This window comes from Lepidochelys olivacea, assembly GCF_965140295.1.
Source record: "Lepidochelys olivacea isolate rLepOli2 genome assembly, chromosome: 11".
Lineage (NCBI taxonomy): Eukaryota > Metazoa > Chordata > Testudines > Cheloniidae > Lepidochelys > Lepidochelys olivacea.
In genome coordinates, this window is record NC_140421.1 from 21,732,162 (window position 1) to 21,748,950 (window position 16,789).

Below are 16,789 nucleotides of genomic sequence, written 5' to 3' on the forward strand. Positions count from 1 at the left end.
TGCATGGAATGGGGTCAGATGGTCTACGAATGGATGGATGGTGTTGGATGGGTCCAGAAATAGAAAGTGTGGGAGGTGTCTCCGGTCCTTGACCAAATCCTCAAAACTTCTGTTTAGAGGGAGGTTGTTGGGATATCGAGGCTGAGAAGGGAGTGGTCTCCAACTTGTGGGTCTCTGCCTCCACCTTTGTGGGTAGTATTGCCTCTAAGGCTGGGTGTAGGGTGCAGATCTTGTTCTTTGTACTCCCCATTTCTTCTTTTGTGTAGGTGTATATATGCCAAAGGATCTCAGTGTCATCCTGGAGTCCTTCAACATGTGAAGGGACTCATCTGTTTTGGTTGAGAACAGTTTGGGGCCTTCAAATGGTATGTGCTCAACAGTAGATTGTACCTCTTCAGGAAACCTGATAGAGGGAGCCGGGAAACTTGCCACATGACTACAGCCATGAGAGCCTCATTTATTGGGAAAGCTATCTTGGAAGAGGTTGGAGAATGGAGGATGTCCAGCAACTTATGTTGGGACTCCACGATTTCTTCCAGTGGTATCTCCAATGAGCCTGTGATCCTCTTAAACAGCTCTTGGAACTGTATAAAGTCATCCCCTGTCATTGGTGGTGGGGGTATGAATTGGCAGCTGATGTGACTTATTGATCTGATGTATCCTTCAGTTCCCCGATTGCCTCTTCTGGAGATTCAGAGGATCCAAGTACTAAGGATGATGGAGACTGCCTCAACCACTCCCTGTGTGGATTCTGAGGCTTAGGGTAGTGTTGGTGGTACACTGCCCACGGGTCCCAGTAGGACCAATGTAGTAGGAATGGCATCGATGATGGCATCCGTGGGTGTCTCTACCATCCTTGAGTTTCAGGTCTGGGGAGGTTTCAGAGTAACAGCCGTGTTAGTCTGTATTCACAAAAAGAAAAGGAGTACTTGTGGCACCTTAGAGACTAACCAATTTATTTGAGCATGAGCTTTCGTGAGCTACAGCTCACTTCATCGGATGCATACCATGGAAACTGGGGAGGTATTGATGTTATTCTAGTAGACCCAGCCTGGTGGCTGTCTGCATAGGCAAGGAGTTATAGGATCATCCCCCTCCCCCTCCTCATTGTTGGATAAAGGAGGAACTGACCTAGTTGGTGTTGTAAGCTGGCATGATACCAAGAGTACTGGAGTAATGTCGGTACTGAGGAGTGGGGATTCTGGTGCTAACAAGACCAAAAGGTCTTTATGCTGGAGAAACTGCTGCAGTACAGAGAGCATTGGTACTGAGGAGGGTGTTATTGGCAGTACCGATGCCTTTACCATAGCAGTAAGTGCAGAGGTTATGCACTGTGCATTGTGGAGGCAAGAGGTGGTTCTATAGTTTGTAGCACTGCTGAGCTGCTTGTTGCCACATGTCTGAGCAGCTGCTGCGGTACTGAGGCAGGGCTTGTAGGTTTCCCTTTTGTGCCTTTGTCTGAGCTCACCCGCCTAGAGTCTTTGGCTTGCATGGTATCTATGGAAACGGATGGTCCTGCCTCAGAGATGGATGGTCTTGGTGCAGTTGGCACCAAGGTAGTCTGACGGGTTGGGGAATGTTTCTTTTTGGTGAGTTCCTGAGAAGGGGAGGTTGGAGACTGTTTTTTGTTTCCTTCTTGGAGGAATGCTCCTTTCTCTCACAGAGAGATGATTAATCTTTGTCAGATACCACCGTTGGAGACCAGTGGCCAGGAGGGGTTCATGATCCCATACTGGACACCGCGTGCAGACTTCTCCATCGTGAGGAGTTTTAGCTCTAAATTCCTTGCTTTTCTGGTGCAAGCCTTTATATCATGGAAGTGGGAGTACCAGCAGACATACTGTGAATGTCCATCAGACTGGCAAGTGAGGGAATGTTGAAAACCAGGAAGCCAGGCATGCCCCTTCGAATAGGGTTTCTCCCATGTGGGATGGTAACTATACTATATTAAGGGGTATACAAATAACTGAAACTTAAATTCCTAAGAGGAGAAAAAATAAATACATAAAGTAAGAAAAAGGTAGGGTAGTTAACTATTTAACTAAATAACTGGGTTCTAAAAAACTAATACTCTAAAGATATCAGCTAAGCTAAAGATAATCCTGAGAGGCTCTGACGATTGCTCAATCTCATGCCGATGGTGGTAGAGAAGGAACTGAGAGGGGGTCGGTCGCACTGCACTGTGTAACTGACAGAAGTGGCACAAGATGGGAACACTGCCTGTGTGACCCAACCAGGCACTGTTACTGAAATTCTCCAATTACAAGCACAAGAACTCAGATTCTCCTAAAGTGGAGCACTCACAGGGACATTCCTTGAAAAAGAGTATATATTCCTGATCCCACACTGCAGTAGTAAACATCTTTAAATTGGTCAGTGGAATGCTGGGAAAAAAGGTTAAAATGAACACCTTAAAATGTTTTTCCCATTGTGGATGGAGCTCAGGGTGGTTTCTGTGTGATTTGAAAGGTCAGACAAATAAACTGTATCTAATAGAAAAGGTAGCAAAAAATTAGAAGATGACCCAGAAAAGTTGACTAAGAGATAACAATGGGAATAATCTGGAATAAATCAAAGAGCTCAAATCAAATTCTACTTTGGAATAAGCAAACAACCTCCTACTGAATTTGAAGAAAACTCAATGAGAATTATCTAATCCAATGGTAGTTGCAAGGAACTCTTTAATTTGAGTTATACTGAATATATTTTAATCTTAATTCATTATTTTAGAAGAACAAACTAAAAAGTAATTATTTTGATAAGGTGTAATTTGTACTTTGGCATGCTGTTAATTGGAACTAAATTGTGACTACACCATAACTGTAAAGGATATGTAATGAAATGTTTGAATTAGCTCAGCTACTGTCAAGTTAGATGGTTTCTAATAGGCCATTTCCAAAATATCTGAATTGGGTATTAATGAAATTATCTCAGGTGACTGATAATGTGATACACAAGCTCTCATTTCTAGCTCATTTGTTCAAAAATGGCCCATGGAATGAATGTGAGAAAAAGGTGAGCAACTGGAATAATTTCTTAGTGGTGAAATCTAATGACCTGTGAAACAGTCACCAAAAAGACTTGGTGAAGCATCATAGTTTAGAGATATTTAAAATCAGAGTTGTCAAAAATATGAGAAAAATAACTGTAAGGAACAATCCTCAAATGGCAGGTGGAAGCTCTAAGTCAGCGGTTCTTAACAATAGGTATGAATACCCTTGAGGGTACGCAGAGGTCTTCCAGGGGGTACATCAACTTATCTAGATATGTGCCTACTTTTACAACAGGCTACATAAAAAACCACTAGCAAAGTCAGTGCAAACTAAAATGTTATACAAAGACTTGTTTACACTGCTCTATATACTATACAATGAAAGGTAAGTACAAAATTTATATTCCAATCAATTTATTTTATAATTATATGGTAAAAATGAGAAAGTAAGCAACTTTTCAGTAACTGTTCTGTGACACTTCTGTAGTTTTATGTCTGATTTTGAAGGCAAGTGGGTTTTAAGTGAGGTGAAAGTTGGGGTATGCAAGATAAAACAGATTCCTGAAAGGGGTACAGTAGTCTGGAGAGGTTGAGAACCACTGCTGTAGGTAACCCAGTAGATTTCATTTAATATCCAAGCTCCTCTAGGCAGGGGCAGGGACTGTCTTTCTATATTTATATTGCAACTAGCAAACTGGAGCCCTTATTATCCTGATTTGGGCCTCTGGGCATTATCATTATGATGCAATTATAATATTATGATGATTCTATTCCCATAGAAGAGATGACACCCTCCATTAAAAGTTATGGTCCAGACTCTCTACTGAGGTCCAAAGTAGAAGGACACTGGATCTCAGATCCCTGGAGATTAATCCTATTTTACTGGTTTTTACACTTCCTATTAGAAGGAATAAGGAACCTTACAATAGTGAAGAAGCCCTAAATCTCAGCTTACCAATACTAGTGCAACTTTCACCATCATTACTGATCTTCCAGCCTTCATAACAGGAGCACTTGACACTATGTTTGTGCTGTTCACACACTTGACTACATTTAAGATGTTTGGTACAGTAATCCACAATTTCACAGGTTTTGTTGTCTGGATTTAGATAAAGTCCTGTAGGGCAGGAACACACAATTCTTCTTCCAGGAACTACAGAACACTGGTGGCTGCATCCACCATTGTTAAGCGAACATTCATCTGAAATAACAGGAAAAGAACATTAAAAATTGCAAACGATATCAGCTGTATTATATTATACGTTTTAAGACCTTCTCGGTAATAAAAGAAATTAAAAACCTCAAGTAATCACTAACTGAATTTAAATCTGGCTGAACAACTATTTGTTTGGAATACTTATGCAGAAAAGTAGTGCATTCAATTTGCATACATCTGAGGTTGCATTACTGTTAGAGGATAGCAAGTTTTTAGCATTGTAGAACTACAATATATATTATAAATTTTCACAGATTATCAAAGGTATTTTACCATTCACGTATTCAGTACACTTTGTATTTACTGGATGGTACACTTCTTTTCTCATTTACTTAATGCTACCATTCTTTGGGCTTCTTGCTTACTATTCATGTATGGGTTTTTAAAAACAGTTGCAAAAAAGAACAACAGAATTTTCAGACAAAAGCTACATTAAGATGGGAGTAAAGGTTGACAATATATTTCAGAGTAAAATACATTACAGGGATGTTGTAATCTCTCCAAAATAAGCATTTAGTGTCCAAATCTGCCCTGAAGTGACACCATGAGAAAAGGAGGTGGTGGGGGGAACACTATGTGTCTAACCTAATCTGGAACTACAAACACTAAAATGTGTTCATTGTAATTGCATAGCTATTGCATGGTGTTATTACAGGACAGAGTTAAGGTGCCCTAACTTTACATTTCATATTTTCACATGGTTGGATTTTGTTTAAATTGGCTAAAGGCTATTTAGCTCAGTGATATCCTTTTCCGTTCCTAACCAGTGTACACTAACCCCAAATATATCTTGAAATGCATTGAGTGCCTCAGCACACTTGGCTCTGTGTCAAAGTGCCTTGTTCCTTCAGCAATCTGAGGCTTCAGTGCCTTGTTCCTTATGTTCCCTGAGTCTTCTGTGTCTTCTATTTCCTAAACCTATGCATGGATGGTCTCTGGGATTAGGAGGCAAAGGGTATGCTTTTCTCCAACAGATTCTGAGTCTGCTCTCAGTTACATTTGTGCATCCCTGTGGTGACTACAGTGGTGTCAAAGAAGCCAATGTGAAAGGAAATTCAGGACCTAGTTCTCCATTTTATTTTATTTTATTTAAAGGATGCTGTGAAAACAAACACTAAAGAACATTAAGGAGCTCGTCCTGCATTTCCTATAAGTACGAATGTCAATGTGAATTTTGGGAGTACAAGACAGGTGCACTAATGTATTTATTTACTGAAAGTTAGATTTTCTTCTGAATCTTCTAATTTATTCATGCCTCTTAGCTAGTCTGATTCACATGTATCTCTAAAACTGAATTTTACATCTGCACAAGAAAATATACACAATCCAGCGGTCCTTCTATAGAACAGTTTCCCTCGTGATTTTTTAAAACAGTTCCCTTTCTTTTTAGGGTCTTTATTTTTCCAGACTTCAGGGTTCTCAATGATGGGGAAAAAAGGGAGCAAATTCATTAAAATAACACTGATAGGCAAACGTGCTGCCAATATCCTGCAATGCATATTAACACTTTAAGGCAACAGTCATAAATACCCGCATGCTAATTAGTAAATGAGTAGTAAACCACTGTTGAATAATAACTTATTATCATTATCTTAATCCCAGAAAATCTCAAAGGGACATGGCCTCTTTGCAGTCCAAATGCCACCTGGATCAATCTCTGCCTTGGTGCCTAAGGTGGTCTGGCTATGTTTATGTCAGTTATGTCTATCACTGGCAATCTTATCGCACCACCAAAGCTTGATCTCTGTAGTGGCATTCCTTGGTACACATGATCCAGAATTTGCTGATCATCCGTTCTAATAATATGTCCATACCAAGGAAGCTGCTGAAGCTAGTGCTGATAGAGGTGGTTGCTGGGTTTGGCTTCAAATATCCTCATTTGTGTTCCTGTTGTGACACTTGATCTGGAACAGCAGATGAAGATGATGAGAATCGAAAATGAAAAATGTTCTTTGGCCTTCCTCAGGACCCATGTTTTACTGCCATACAACAGAGTAGGTATAATTGTGGTTCTATAGATCCCCAGCTCTTTGGCAAGTTTGATGTCATGACATCCCCACAAAGGCCACTGAAGCATGCCTGAAACCTGGCAGCAGCTGCTGCTATATGAGTGTCCAAATCTTTCAGGCAACTTCTAGCATGGTCTATGATGATGCCCAAATATTTGAGTTGCCACCTGCTCAATGTCCTGTCCAGACAAGTAAATACTGAGTTAGCTGTAATCTAGCGCTGGAGGCTGTTTGATGGCAATGGTCAGGGATTTAGTTTTATCCAGATTCATAAGGTCCAAAGTGTGTTGCTTCTTGCTCAACTAGATCAGCCATCAGCTTCAGCAATTCACCAGATTGAGTCAACAACAGAGTGTCATCAGCATATTAGAGATCTCAAAGCAGAATGGCATTCTGCTCAAAACCACCTACAGCTGCCTCCTCAAGTTTACCAATCAACTAATTAATGCTAATATTGACCAACGATGGTGCAGAGCGCTGCCTTGCCCAACTCCCATGTAGATAGGAAACCATGCTGTGAAACTGTCATTCACTCAAACACAGATTTCTATTCCTTTATAGAGCTCTTTTATCAATGACACTACTTTCCCAGATCCCACAAACTTCCTGGTTGCCTCATCAGATCTCCCAAACCTGCTCAATGCACTGAATCGAAGGCCTAATTGAGGTCTATAAAAAGTGCTATGAATGGTTTATTAAATTCAGCAATACAGTACAATACAATAAATATATGGGGGCCGATCCTGACTCTTATGTGGTGCTCTGGCAGCATATATGGGTCCTACAGGGGTTATTATCACTGGGACTTAATGAGATCATTATGTGCCTTGTCTCTCAAGCCAAAGAAATTTTACTAGAGCATTAACAAGGAGTTGTCCACCTGAGGACATAAAAACCTCTACTCCTGTAATCACCTCTCCTTTCCTACCTTTCAGCCATTCCATTATTTATTATATATATTACAGTATTGCCTAGAAGCCCTAATCACAGAGCAGGACATCATTATGCTGGGCACTGTACAAACACTGAACAAAAAGGCAGTCCCTGCCCCAAAAAAGGAAAACTAAGTATAAAATAAGAAAGACCAGATGGATTCAGAAAGACTAATGGTGGAGTACAAGGAAACAGTGAGATAATATTGGACAGCATGATAGAGTATGCTCGCCAGAACAGTCCTCTTTTTACATTTCATCTAAAGGATGAGCATAGTGCATCTTAATAACATGCAATGTCAAATCTTCAGTACTGACTTAGAAGAAAGAATGACACCTGTGGAATAATTAAAAAAAACACACCCCACAATTTTTTTGCAGCATACTAATATGTTTCGGGGGGTGGGGGGGGATGACAAACCCTCCCATCTAAGTAGTGATCTAATTCAACAGTGGTTAAGTTTGTGTTGTGTGACAGTATTATAGGCACACTTAAGTACAGGTGTTCTTATATGTGTAAGAGAGCTTTCCAACTGCTTATGGCTACAACCATGTACCTTGTAAGGGATGTTTTAAGAGATTAAAAGATAGGTTCTTAGATTAGAGAACCTATGTTGTTCACCATGCTTCATTTTGGAGAGGCTTGATACAATTTCAAGCACAACATGGACATTAAAATAAAATGCACAGATTACTCGTGAGAAAATTTAAATACCCTGCTAACATAAGATTCTTTAGAAAGGGAAGATGGAAACAGAAAACATCAAGTGGTATTAGGGAAACAAAATAATTTTGAATGCTTTATAGATGTGAGTGCGCCTAAAAAGAAAATACCACAGAGGTCGCCTTCATCAGATCCATCAGGACAATCTCTTCTCCCATTACAGAGCTTCTCAGGCTGTAGGCAGATGGAGGTATCGTTAGCACAAGGATATTTTGGTGGTCCACACATATAGCTCTCGCAATTATCCTCATCAGACTGATCGTCACAATCAATATCTCCATCACATAGCCACGCTTTGCTAATGCATCTCCCTTGGAGAAAAGAGACAAACACAAGAAATCAGACTGAAAATAAACATAGGAAAACCTATCGTAACATTACAGAGAAATCTACTGTCTTATTACATTTTAGCATTAATGGTCTCTCTTTCTAAATTAACAGAAAGGCTCTAAACAAGGTCAGCTTTGTATTTTAAGTAATCTACATCTAAACAGGCAGTCTTAATTTCTTGACCAATGTCAAACCTAATAGGTTCTATGTTCAATGAAACTGCATGCAGGCAGCTATGCAACCTAAGTAAAATATACTGAATTACAGTTGTATAGGTTGCCCAAAATTGTTACAATATTTCTTCTCCTGCTTTCCTCCCCATTTTCTTTTCTCTCCACCCCCACTCACCCCTAGTAAGAGCAAGATCCCAATCTGACACTGACTTAAACTAGCAGTTACCATGAACAAAAATAGTCTAATAATTATATACAATATGTTTCCATATAATGCCAAAGCAGTAATCATACTTCAAATTTTAGCCAATGATTTTAGTTTATTATCCATGTATTGTGTGATGTTATGATTAATGAACATGATATATATAATTATTGTATGTTAAATAGAGTTAAACTGTTGGATTATAGAAGTATAAAATTGATCAGTACTTAGATTGATAATTTATTAGATATCTACGTCAGAAAGGCTGAAACACAAGACCTGTAGGGTGAGGCCTTCCAGATTCTAGCTTACCTAATTTAGGCTTTGGAGATAAAAAATGCTGTCATAAGTTAGTGACCAAATAATAACCCGATGCCCTAAGATTATGAGGAAAGTGGTACCAAATGATAATATTGCAAAAAATTAGCTGGAAGATTAATTTTAAATAATAAAAATGCTGTAGAGGCACATCTGTTTCCAACATGTGCCTTAGCACAGGATACAAGTTGTACGTCAACGCTAACGAGAATAAAGAGAACCTATACAACCCATAGCATTTGGGATCCCTTATGTTTCTAGGGGACACAGACCAATAAGGGAAAAAAGAGGGCTGACACTTCCATGCACATGTGCAGAACATAGGTATAGACAGAATTACATTATAAAAAAGGGGGTGCCCAAAGTGGGAAAATTGAGCTTCCTATGGGAGAACTCCAGCAGGAACCATCCCTGTACGGATGGTCAATCCATGAGAGAGCCATCAGTCTCTAACACTGTCTAGGAGGATGAGAATATGTTTGTAGCTGTAACTGAATGGATATATCTAGGAGTTGTATGTGCTGTGACATTCATAACTTTGTTGGTAACTTTAATAAAAATGATAAAAGATAGTGGACCTTGTTCTTGTGATTGTTCTTGTGTTACTGGCCTATGGTTTCATGTGTTCCTATGAGTTCTACATCTAATGCAAGCAGAGAGAACTCTGTTGAACTTGAGACAGAGCTGACAGAGCCGAACCCTCCATGGGGTGACATCACTGAAATTAACTTTAAATGAAACATTTCTAGCAAATGAAACACTTTCACAAAGTTTTAAATAGGCAATACCCAACTCATTTCCTTCACTGGAAATGACTACACAAGGGAAAAGTGGACTCCAGTTTATGCTACACGTGTATGTTAGAAATGTTACAGTTGCAGCATTGTCTGCTGATAGAGATAGTGTTTGTAACCTCTCAGAAGTATATGGCTGTGGAAGTAGAGTCACTTGGGGTAAAAACCCGCATCTATACAAATCCATGCCAAAAAACAGATCCCCCACAATTGTTCACACACGCTGACAGTTGCCATCAAGCTCTGATGCCACTGTCTCCAACTATTCATCAGCACATTTCAATCTCCTTTTAATGGTGTTTATGCTAGTCAGACAAGCATTAAAGCTGGTAATGTGCTTAGGAATTGTAGTTCTTTATTGAGACAATGCCACCATCCCAGGTTCCTCCTTCTTTCTGCCAGGAAACTCCTCTCTCTCTATCCCCACCACAGTACATGGACTAGTCATGCAGAGGGACTTTCAGAGTTGATGGGAGAGGGGAACAGGCACCTCCCACCTCTGGCCTCAAATATTTTAAATACTTCTCATCATCAGTTTGTATTTTCAAATAAATATTTTTAACAGTCAAAACTTTTACTAACACACATGTAACAGAGCACTGGTCTGCAAGGGCAGGCAGCACATCTGTTACAGGGACAAAGCTCCTTTAAGGCTGCTCATTGTTGGGAGTTGTAGTCTTCAGAAAGGGCACATAATGGGAATGGGTCAGCTGACTACGTATCATGGGACTACCTGTTGAAAGCTGTATAAAGAAATACTCCTGGCTCAGTCTCAAGAAGATAAGGCTTGAGACAATCTCTGTGGGGACGTGGCAAGAGGCCCACACAATAATCAGGAAAGGTTACTCAGAGAGAAGGTTATGTCCTCTCCTCCCAGTTTGCTAAAAACTAGAATGGCCTTTGATGGCTGGGATCAAGTGATTTGCTCATTTTAAATCCTTTCGTGATAATAAAGCTGGCCTTGGGTAAAGGACTTTGGATTGAACTGCAGTTTGGGCATTATTTTACCTTCCTTAGCTGGTGTTTTCTGCTCATCAACTTACAGCACAGTACTCTGTATGAATGTATACCATAATGTATATTAGGCAGTGGCAAACTAATTCAGATGATATAAGAACAAATTCATACTTTCACTTAAAAATTGGATTATACTAAATCTGATCTTTCTTGAGGTTTGAAAAGAATTGAGTTCATGTTTGTTTTCCTCTGATCTTCCGGGTTTTTGCCAAGACCACAACCATAAATAGCAAAATACAATGAGAGTCAGTCTTATGATTAAGGCACCAGACTGGGATTCAGGAGTTCTGGCTTCAATTTCCAGCTCTGCTACAGACTTCCTGTGAGACCTTGTGCAAATGGTGAAAGACCCACCATTTAAATGTTATAAAACTACACATAAAGCACTCATGAACATCCAGTACTAAATAGGAATAACCCCAAAATATTAAAATACCCATACATTTAAAAGCAATTTAATATTTATTTATGCTTACCAATCCTGAATTACACATAAAAGAGCATGGCAAAAGGTACATTACCAAGGGGATATTTCACTGTGGGGTAACAGTATAGAGTACAAAGAATTAGGAGCTGGATCTGGAGGACGCTGAGCACTTTTGAAAGGTGCTGAGCACCTCCAATTCCTATTGATTTTAATGGAAGTTCAGGGTGCAGTGCACCTCATAAAAACGCTCAGCATCTTTCAAGTTGGAGCCCAAAGCACATCCATCATTCCACTGACAACAAAGGGAACTGTAATCCTTATTCCTCCCAAACTGAAAAAATGGACAACTTTGTTTCTACCTACTCACTTACAGTTACACAAGTAAAGAATAAATAAGTTAGAGCAACCAGGAAACAAAGTTGTATGCATAAACTTAAATACGTACATTCAATCAAAAGTGCTTCTAGAGAACTTCCATCTTCATCTTTATCTTGAAAAGAACACTGGAATTTAAATACCATCACAAAGACAGAAGCAGCAAAGAAAATAATGGAAAATGTTTGTGCCATGCAAATTGGCCATATCCCAAAGTAAATTGATGTTGATTCCAGTACAGCCTCTAACCTCTATTTCAATCTGTTTTATAGATACAGCCGCTTAAAGAACAAACCTGTTTACTTGACTTTTTTTCATGTTAATGAAAAGAAGATATATTCTATAACACAGGATTCCTCTTCAACTATGATAGGTTTGACATATCTTATTAAATAAAAGAATATACTTATGTGAACAAATTAATTTTGTCCAGATTTAAATGAGGCACACATATTTATGTCTATATTGATGTCATTATTTCAAATTATTGCCCTAGCATGAGAAATACATTTTTTATTTTCCAGACACCTTTTCTAGTACAAGAGCTGCATCAATTCATATGCATATATCTACTGTTTTCCATATCTCTTATATACATAAAGATAGATGTATTGTCTGCAATGTACGCAATAAAAAGGCCTCAAATAATAGGCATAGGTATGCTGGAAAGCTTGATCAAAATGCATTTTCTAGTGGTTTTGATTGTCTATGAAAATTAGCAATCCTAAACAGAGACTTAACATTTACATACTGTTCGGTATGTGGAGCATAGGAAGCCTTTGGTTGTATTGTCTACTGAACTGCAAGATGACAGTTTTCTACTAGTATCTAAAATACTGGTATCCTCCCATTCTACACTAGAGGTTCCCATTGAAATTAGGGAGTGTTTTCTCCCCCCAACTCATCAGGAGCAGGCTTTATTAATGACTGCAATGGGTCATCTTATTTGTTTCCATGTAGTCATTTTAACCTACTTAATTTCAAGGAGAGTGGGAGGAGAGAGCAATATTGTTATTTAAAGGCTTTCCCAAAAGCAACAATTTGTTCACCCACATCAAGTTTGCCTTTTGGCTATTACGCCAGGAGAGGCCATTTCAATTCCCAAATGGGATAACTATTATTGCAGATCACAGAAAGAACAATGTGTTCTATATCACCATCTAAAAGATTGTGCCCCAGTCTGACTGCGGCGTTTGGATGCTTATACTACTGTAGTATAAATAATAATTACACACAAAATATATATATTACAAAATGTTATGGTTGAAAAGTTAGGAAATGCCAGCAGTAAGGTTGCCTGTTCAACTTTACTTCAGTTTGAGGGTGGTGAAACACTGGAATGTGTTGCCTAGGGAGGTGGTGGAATCTCCTTCCTTAGAAGTTTTTAAGGTCAGGCTTGACAAAGCCCTGGCTGGGATGATTTAATTGGGGATGGGTCCTGCTTTTGAGCAGGGGGTTGGACTAGATGACCTCCTGAGGTCCCTTCCAACCCTGATATTCTATGATTCTATGATCATTTAATTATATCATCACATACTATTTTTTCCCCAGTGTTTCAAGCTGGGTACTCAGAGGAAATCACCATTAAGAGCCAGCAGCACTTGACTTTGCAATGTTGACATTTTTTTAATTTAAAAAAAAAGCCAACTGAAAAAATAATTGTGTGAAACCATATTGAAACTCACAGGGGTCATTAGCAGGGTGGATATCTATAGGCCATCTGCACAGACCTCTGCCACTTAAGCTAACAGAGTAACTGGTAGCAGTAGTAGGTTGTTATTCTCTAGGTGGATCAGCCACTAGAGCAGGATGAGACACACTCTTTGGAAGTGAATTTCCTAGATATGTACTAACTCTCCGTAGAACATCGAAATTCAGCAAATTAGGGCTCAATTCCAGGTTCTGGAAAGGATTGCTCTAGTGGTCACAGATCTTCTTCCCCCATCCCCTCCAACCTGTCCTTGTCCCAGTAGTAGCCTTTTCCCAACTCTCATCCCTGATTCCTCAGCCCAGTATTCTCCCCAGCTCAGCCTAGCACTGTCCTAGGCCCAGTCTCCTTGCCAGTATCTTCCTTCAGTCTCCAACCTCAGTTCCCACATTACCAGTCTCCTCTCTGCCTCTGAAACTCCTTACCAGCCAGTCCAGTCTCCCAGCTGTCTCCATTTCTACATCCCAGTGCCAGTATCTTTGCCCAGGCAGTTCCTGTCTCACCCACTGAGGTACCTGTCCCAAACTATTCTCTCTGCTGCCCCTTTCTCCCCACATCCAGCTCTTGTCTCCTCTGCATTCTGATCAGGCTGCTTCCGCTCTCTCGCTGGCACCTGACCAAAATGACCAATGAGGAGACAAGACACTTTCAAATCTGGAGGGGGGGAACAAAGGGTCTGTCTCTCTGTGTGAAGCTTTTGCCAGGAACAGATCAGGAATGCAGTCTCAGAAACTCTGTTAAATTAGTAAGTAATCTAGCTAGAAATGCGTTAGATTTCCTTTTGTTTAATGGCTGGTAAAATACGCTGTGCTGAATGGAATGTATATTCCTGTTTTTGTGTCTTTTTTGTAACTTAAGGTTTTGCCTAGAGGGATTCTCTATGTTTTGAATCTGATTACCCTGTAAGATATTTACCATCCTGATTTTACAGAGGTGATTCTTTCACCTTTTCTTTAATTAAAGTTCTTCTTTTAAGAACCTGATTGATTTTTCATTGTTCTTAAGATCCAAGGGTTTGGGTCTGTGTTCACCTGTACAAATTGGTGAGGATTTTTATCAAGCCTTCCCCAGGAAAGGGAGTGTAGTGCTTGGAGGGATATTTTGGGGAAGACATCTCCAAGTGGGCTCTTTCCCTGTTCTTTGTTTAACACGCTTGGTTGTGGCAGCATAGGGTTCAAGGACAAGGCAAAGTTTGTACCTTGGGGAAGTTTTTAACCTAAGCTGCTAAGAATAAGCTTAGGGGGTCTTTCATGCAGGTCCCCACATCTGTACCCTAGAGTTCAGAGTGGAGAAGGAACCTTGACACCATATTATACATAATGGCATCAAGAGCTTAAGAGAGACAGGGTCCCTGCTGTCAGTTCATGTGTCAGACACTACAGCATTTGGGAGAAGCAATTGAAGGGAAAATCCTGCTCAGTCCCTGAGGTACAACATGCCTGGTACAAACAATAGATAGTTTGGTTGAATTTCCACAAGGAAAGCAAAAGGCATGTCCCTGAGACTATATATATCAACCCAAGCGGTTAAAGCTTAGCAAAGTTATAAACAACTTAAAACAGTCTTATTATGTAAAAAGTATTGGGCAGCTTTAACTACAGGTGACACAACCGGCACCAACTATAATAATGTAATTATGGAGTTCAATCAGTATTCCCTCAATAACATGGTATATTTTAAGGAGGCAAAGAGGTGACTCACTATTAAAGGGTGTTCATCAAAATAGCACTGACAATAAAACGTAGTTGAAGATGGATGAAGAGGGAAAGGACAGTGTAAAAAAAATGTTAAACTAAATGATACAGAATACTACGTTCAATAATACCTCAACCTTATGAGAGGGGTACCCTTGTAATATGACCAAGATTAGTTAGATTTTTTTTCTACTTGCAGCATAAGGTATGGACATTAAAGGTAAAAATCCATTGGGATAAACTGTAACTGGTATATCCAACTCCAAATATTTAATATTTATTAATGAATGCAAATAAATTAGTTCTTTATATTTTTTCTTACTCAATTTCATTGTCTTTTTTACCTGTGCTACTATGAAAAGAATTCCAGCTTTCTAGAAAAATTAGCATTGCTCCACCCTCACAGATCAAATTATTGGCCTTAAAGAAGGACTTTCAAATTTGAATCTATTCACCTAGCATGTGTTTTCCTTACCATTTGGTTAATTATATAAGAAATACTGGGCTATATATCACTCAAAGCTGCCAAGTGACATGCATCTCATCTGACACATTCCTGCAGCCTTGTCATACCTAACCACAGTCCAACTTAAGTGTCAGGCATTCAGCTGAGTTGTGGACAGGTAGCAGGGAACTCCCTACAGTTGCTCCTCCAGGCCACCAGACAATAAAGCAGGGCTTTAGCAGCCCGAGAAAAGATGGGAAGAGAAGATTCTGGCTATTAATACACATCCTCTGATTCCCACAACCCATCAGCTTCACCCCCCCACCAATAGACCAGCTGCCCCAGTTTCCCCCATTCAGTGGCCCCAGTGCAGAAGTGACAAGTTTTTGTGCAGCAATATTTGTCAAATTTCTTGATGGTGAAAAAAAGATGCTGATTTTCCTCTAAGTCAGCAGCAGTGGATGTGGGGAACACAAGGGGCTACCCAACACCTTCTACCAAAACCCATTCTTGCACTAACCATCATTCAAGAAGCTCCACAAAATTTTGCAGCTGTTTATCACCCCCTTCCCGAGAATAAGCCATGAAACAAGAACATTTATTCTGGAATCTCTGTGTCAATGTGGGAACTCTCGTTCCTGATACATCTTTCATTTTGGTTAAGGGATTTGTCGGCACGCAAAGAGAGCAGGCTGCACATCAACCTCTCTCACCATCAACATCATTCAGTTGCACTACCATTGGTCAGAAAATCCAATGCATTTTAAGATATTTGCACAAAGGGCTGGCCTCTCTATTTTTCCATACATGGCTCTCCAATACTCTGGAAACATGGCTCCCTCCAGAATGATAGTGCCACTGATTCCATAGTTGTCTCTCCAAGGAAAAGTATAAAGCAAAAATTAAGGCTTAAAGTGTCAGAATCAACTCCTGCAGGGATTTCCAAGGGCAATACCATGGGTTTACCACAGAATGACGACTTCCAGACAGATGCTTTTGCCACCCCCTCCAAAAAGTATAAAACCTGGAGTCCCAGCAGTATGGTGTTTCTATACAGGTTCAAGATTTTATCTTACAAGTATTTTCATTTAACATTTGCTTTTCCTTATAAGGCCTGAGAGAAGCTGAGTGCTCACAATCCTCTTTAAAGTCAATGAGAGTTTTCAGTGCTCATCGTCTTTAAGTGCACCAGCTTTTGTTTTCTCATATTTCAGTGTTCATTCAATTTAATCAGGAAGATAATAGTACCTATTTACATGGTTTCTTATTACACAATTAAAGAAAGGTTTAAAGTCCAGTGAGAATAAAGAGAAATTATGGTTTGAGTTCTGCGTTTGGTTACACCAGTGCATCCCCACTAAAGTAACTTGCTGAAGGTTATGCCCTCTATCGCCAAGTTCTCTTCTCTAGCACCACACTGCAAGGATTGT

At 39.7% G+C, this 16,789-nt stretch overlaps 1 protein-coding gene across 1 annotated transcript in view; it reads right to left on the bottom strand.

The window, feature by feature from the left end:
- LRP1B (LDL receptor related protein 1B) overlaps positions 1-16,789 on the bottom strand; it is a gene marked incomplete at its 5' end in the record, with an annotated part of 885,246 nt that overhangs the window by 478,610 nt on the left and 389,847 nt on the right. Inside the window, 2 exons of the mRNA XM_084642729.1 lie at positions 3,948-4,193; positions 7,984-8,184. Coding sequence (XP_084498855.1) covers positions 3,948-4,193; positions 7,984-8,184 — 447 coding nt within the window. The remainder of the gene's footprint in view (positions 1-3,947; positions 4,194-7,983; positions 8,185-16,789) is intronic.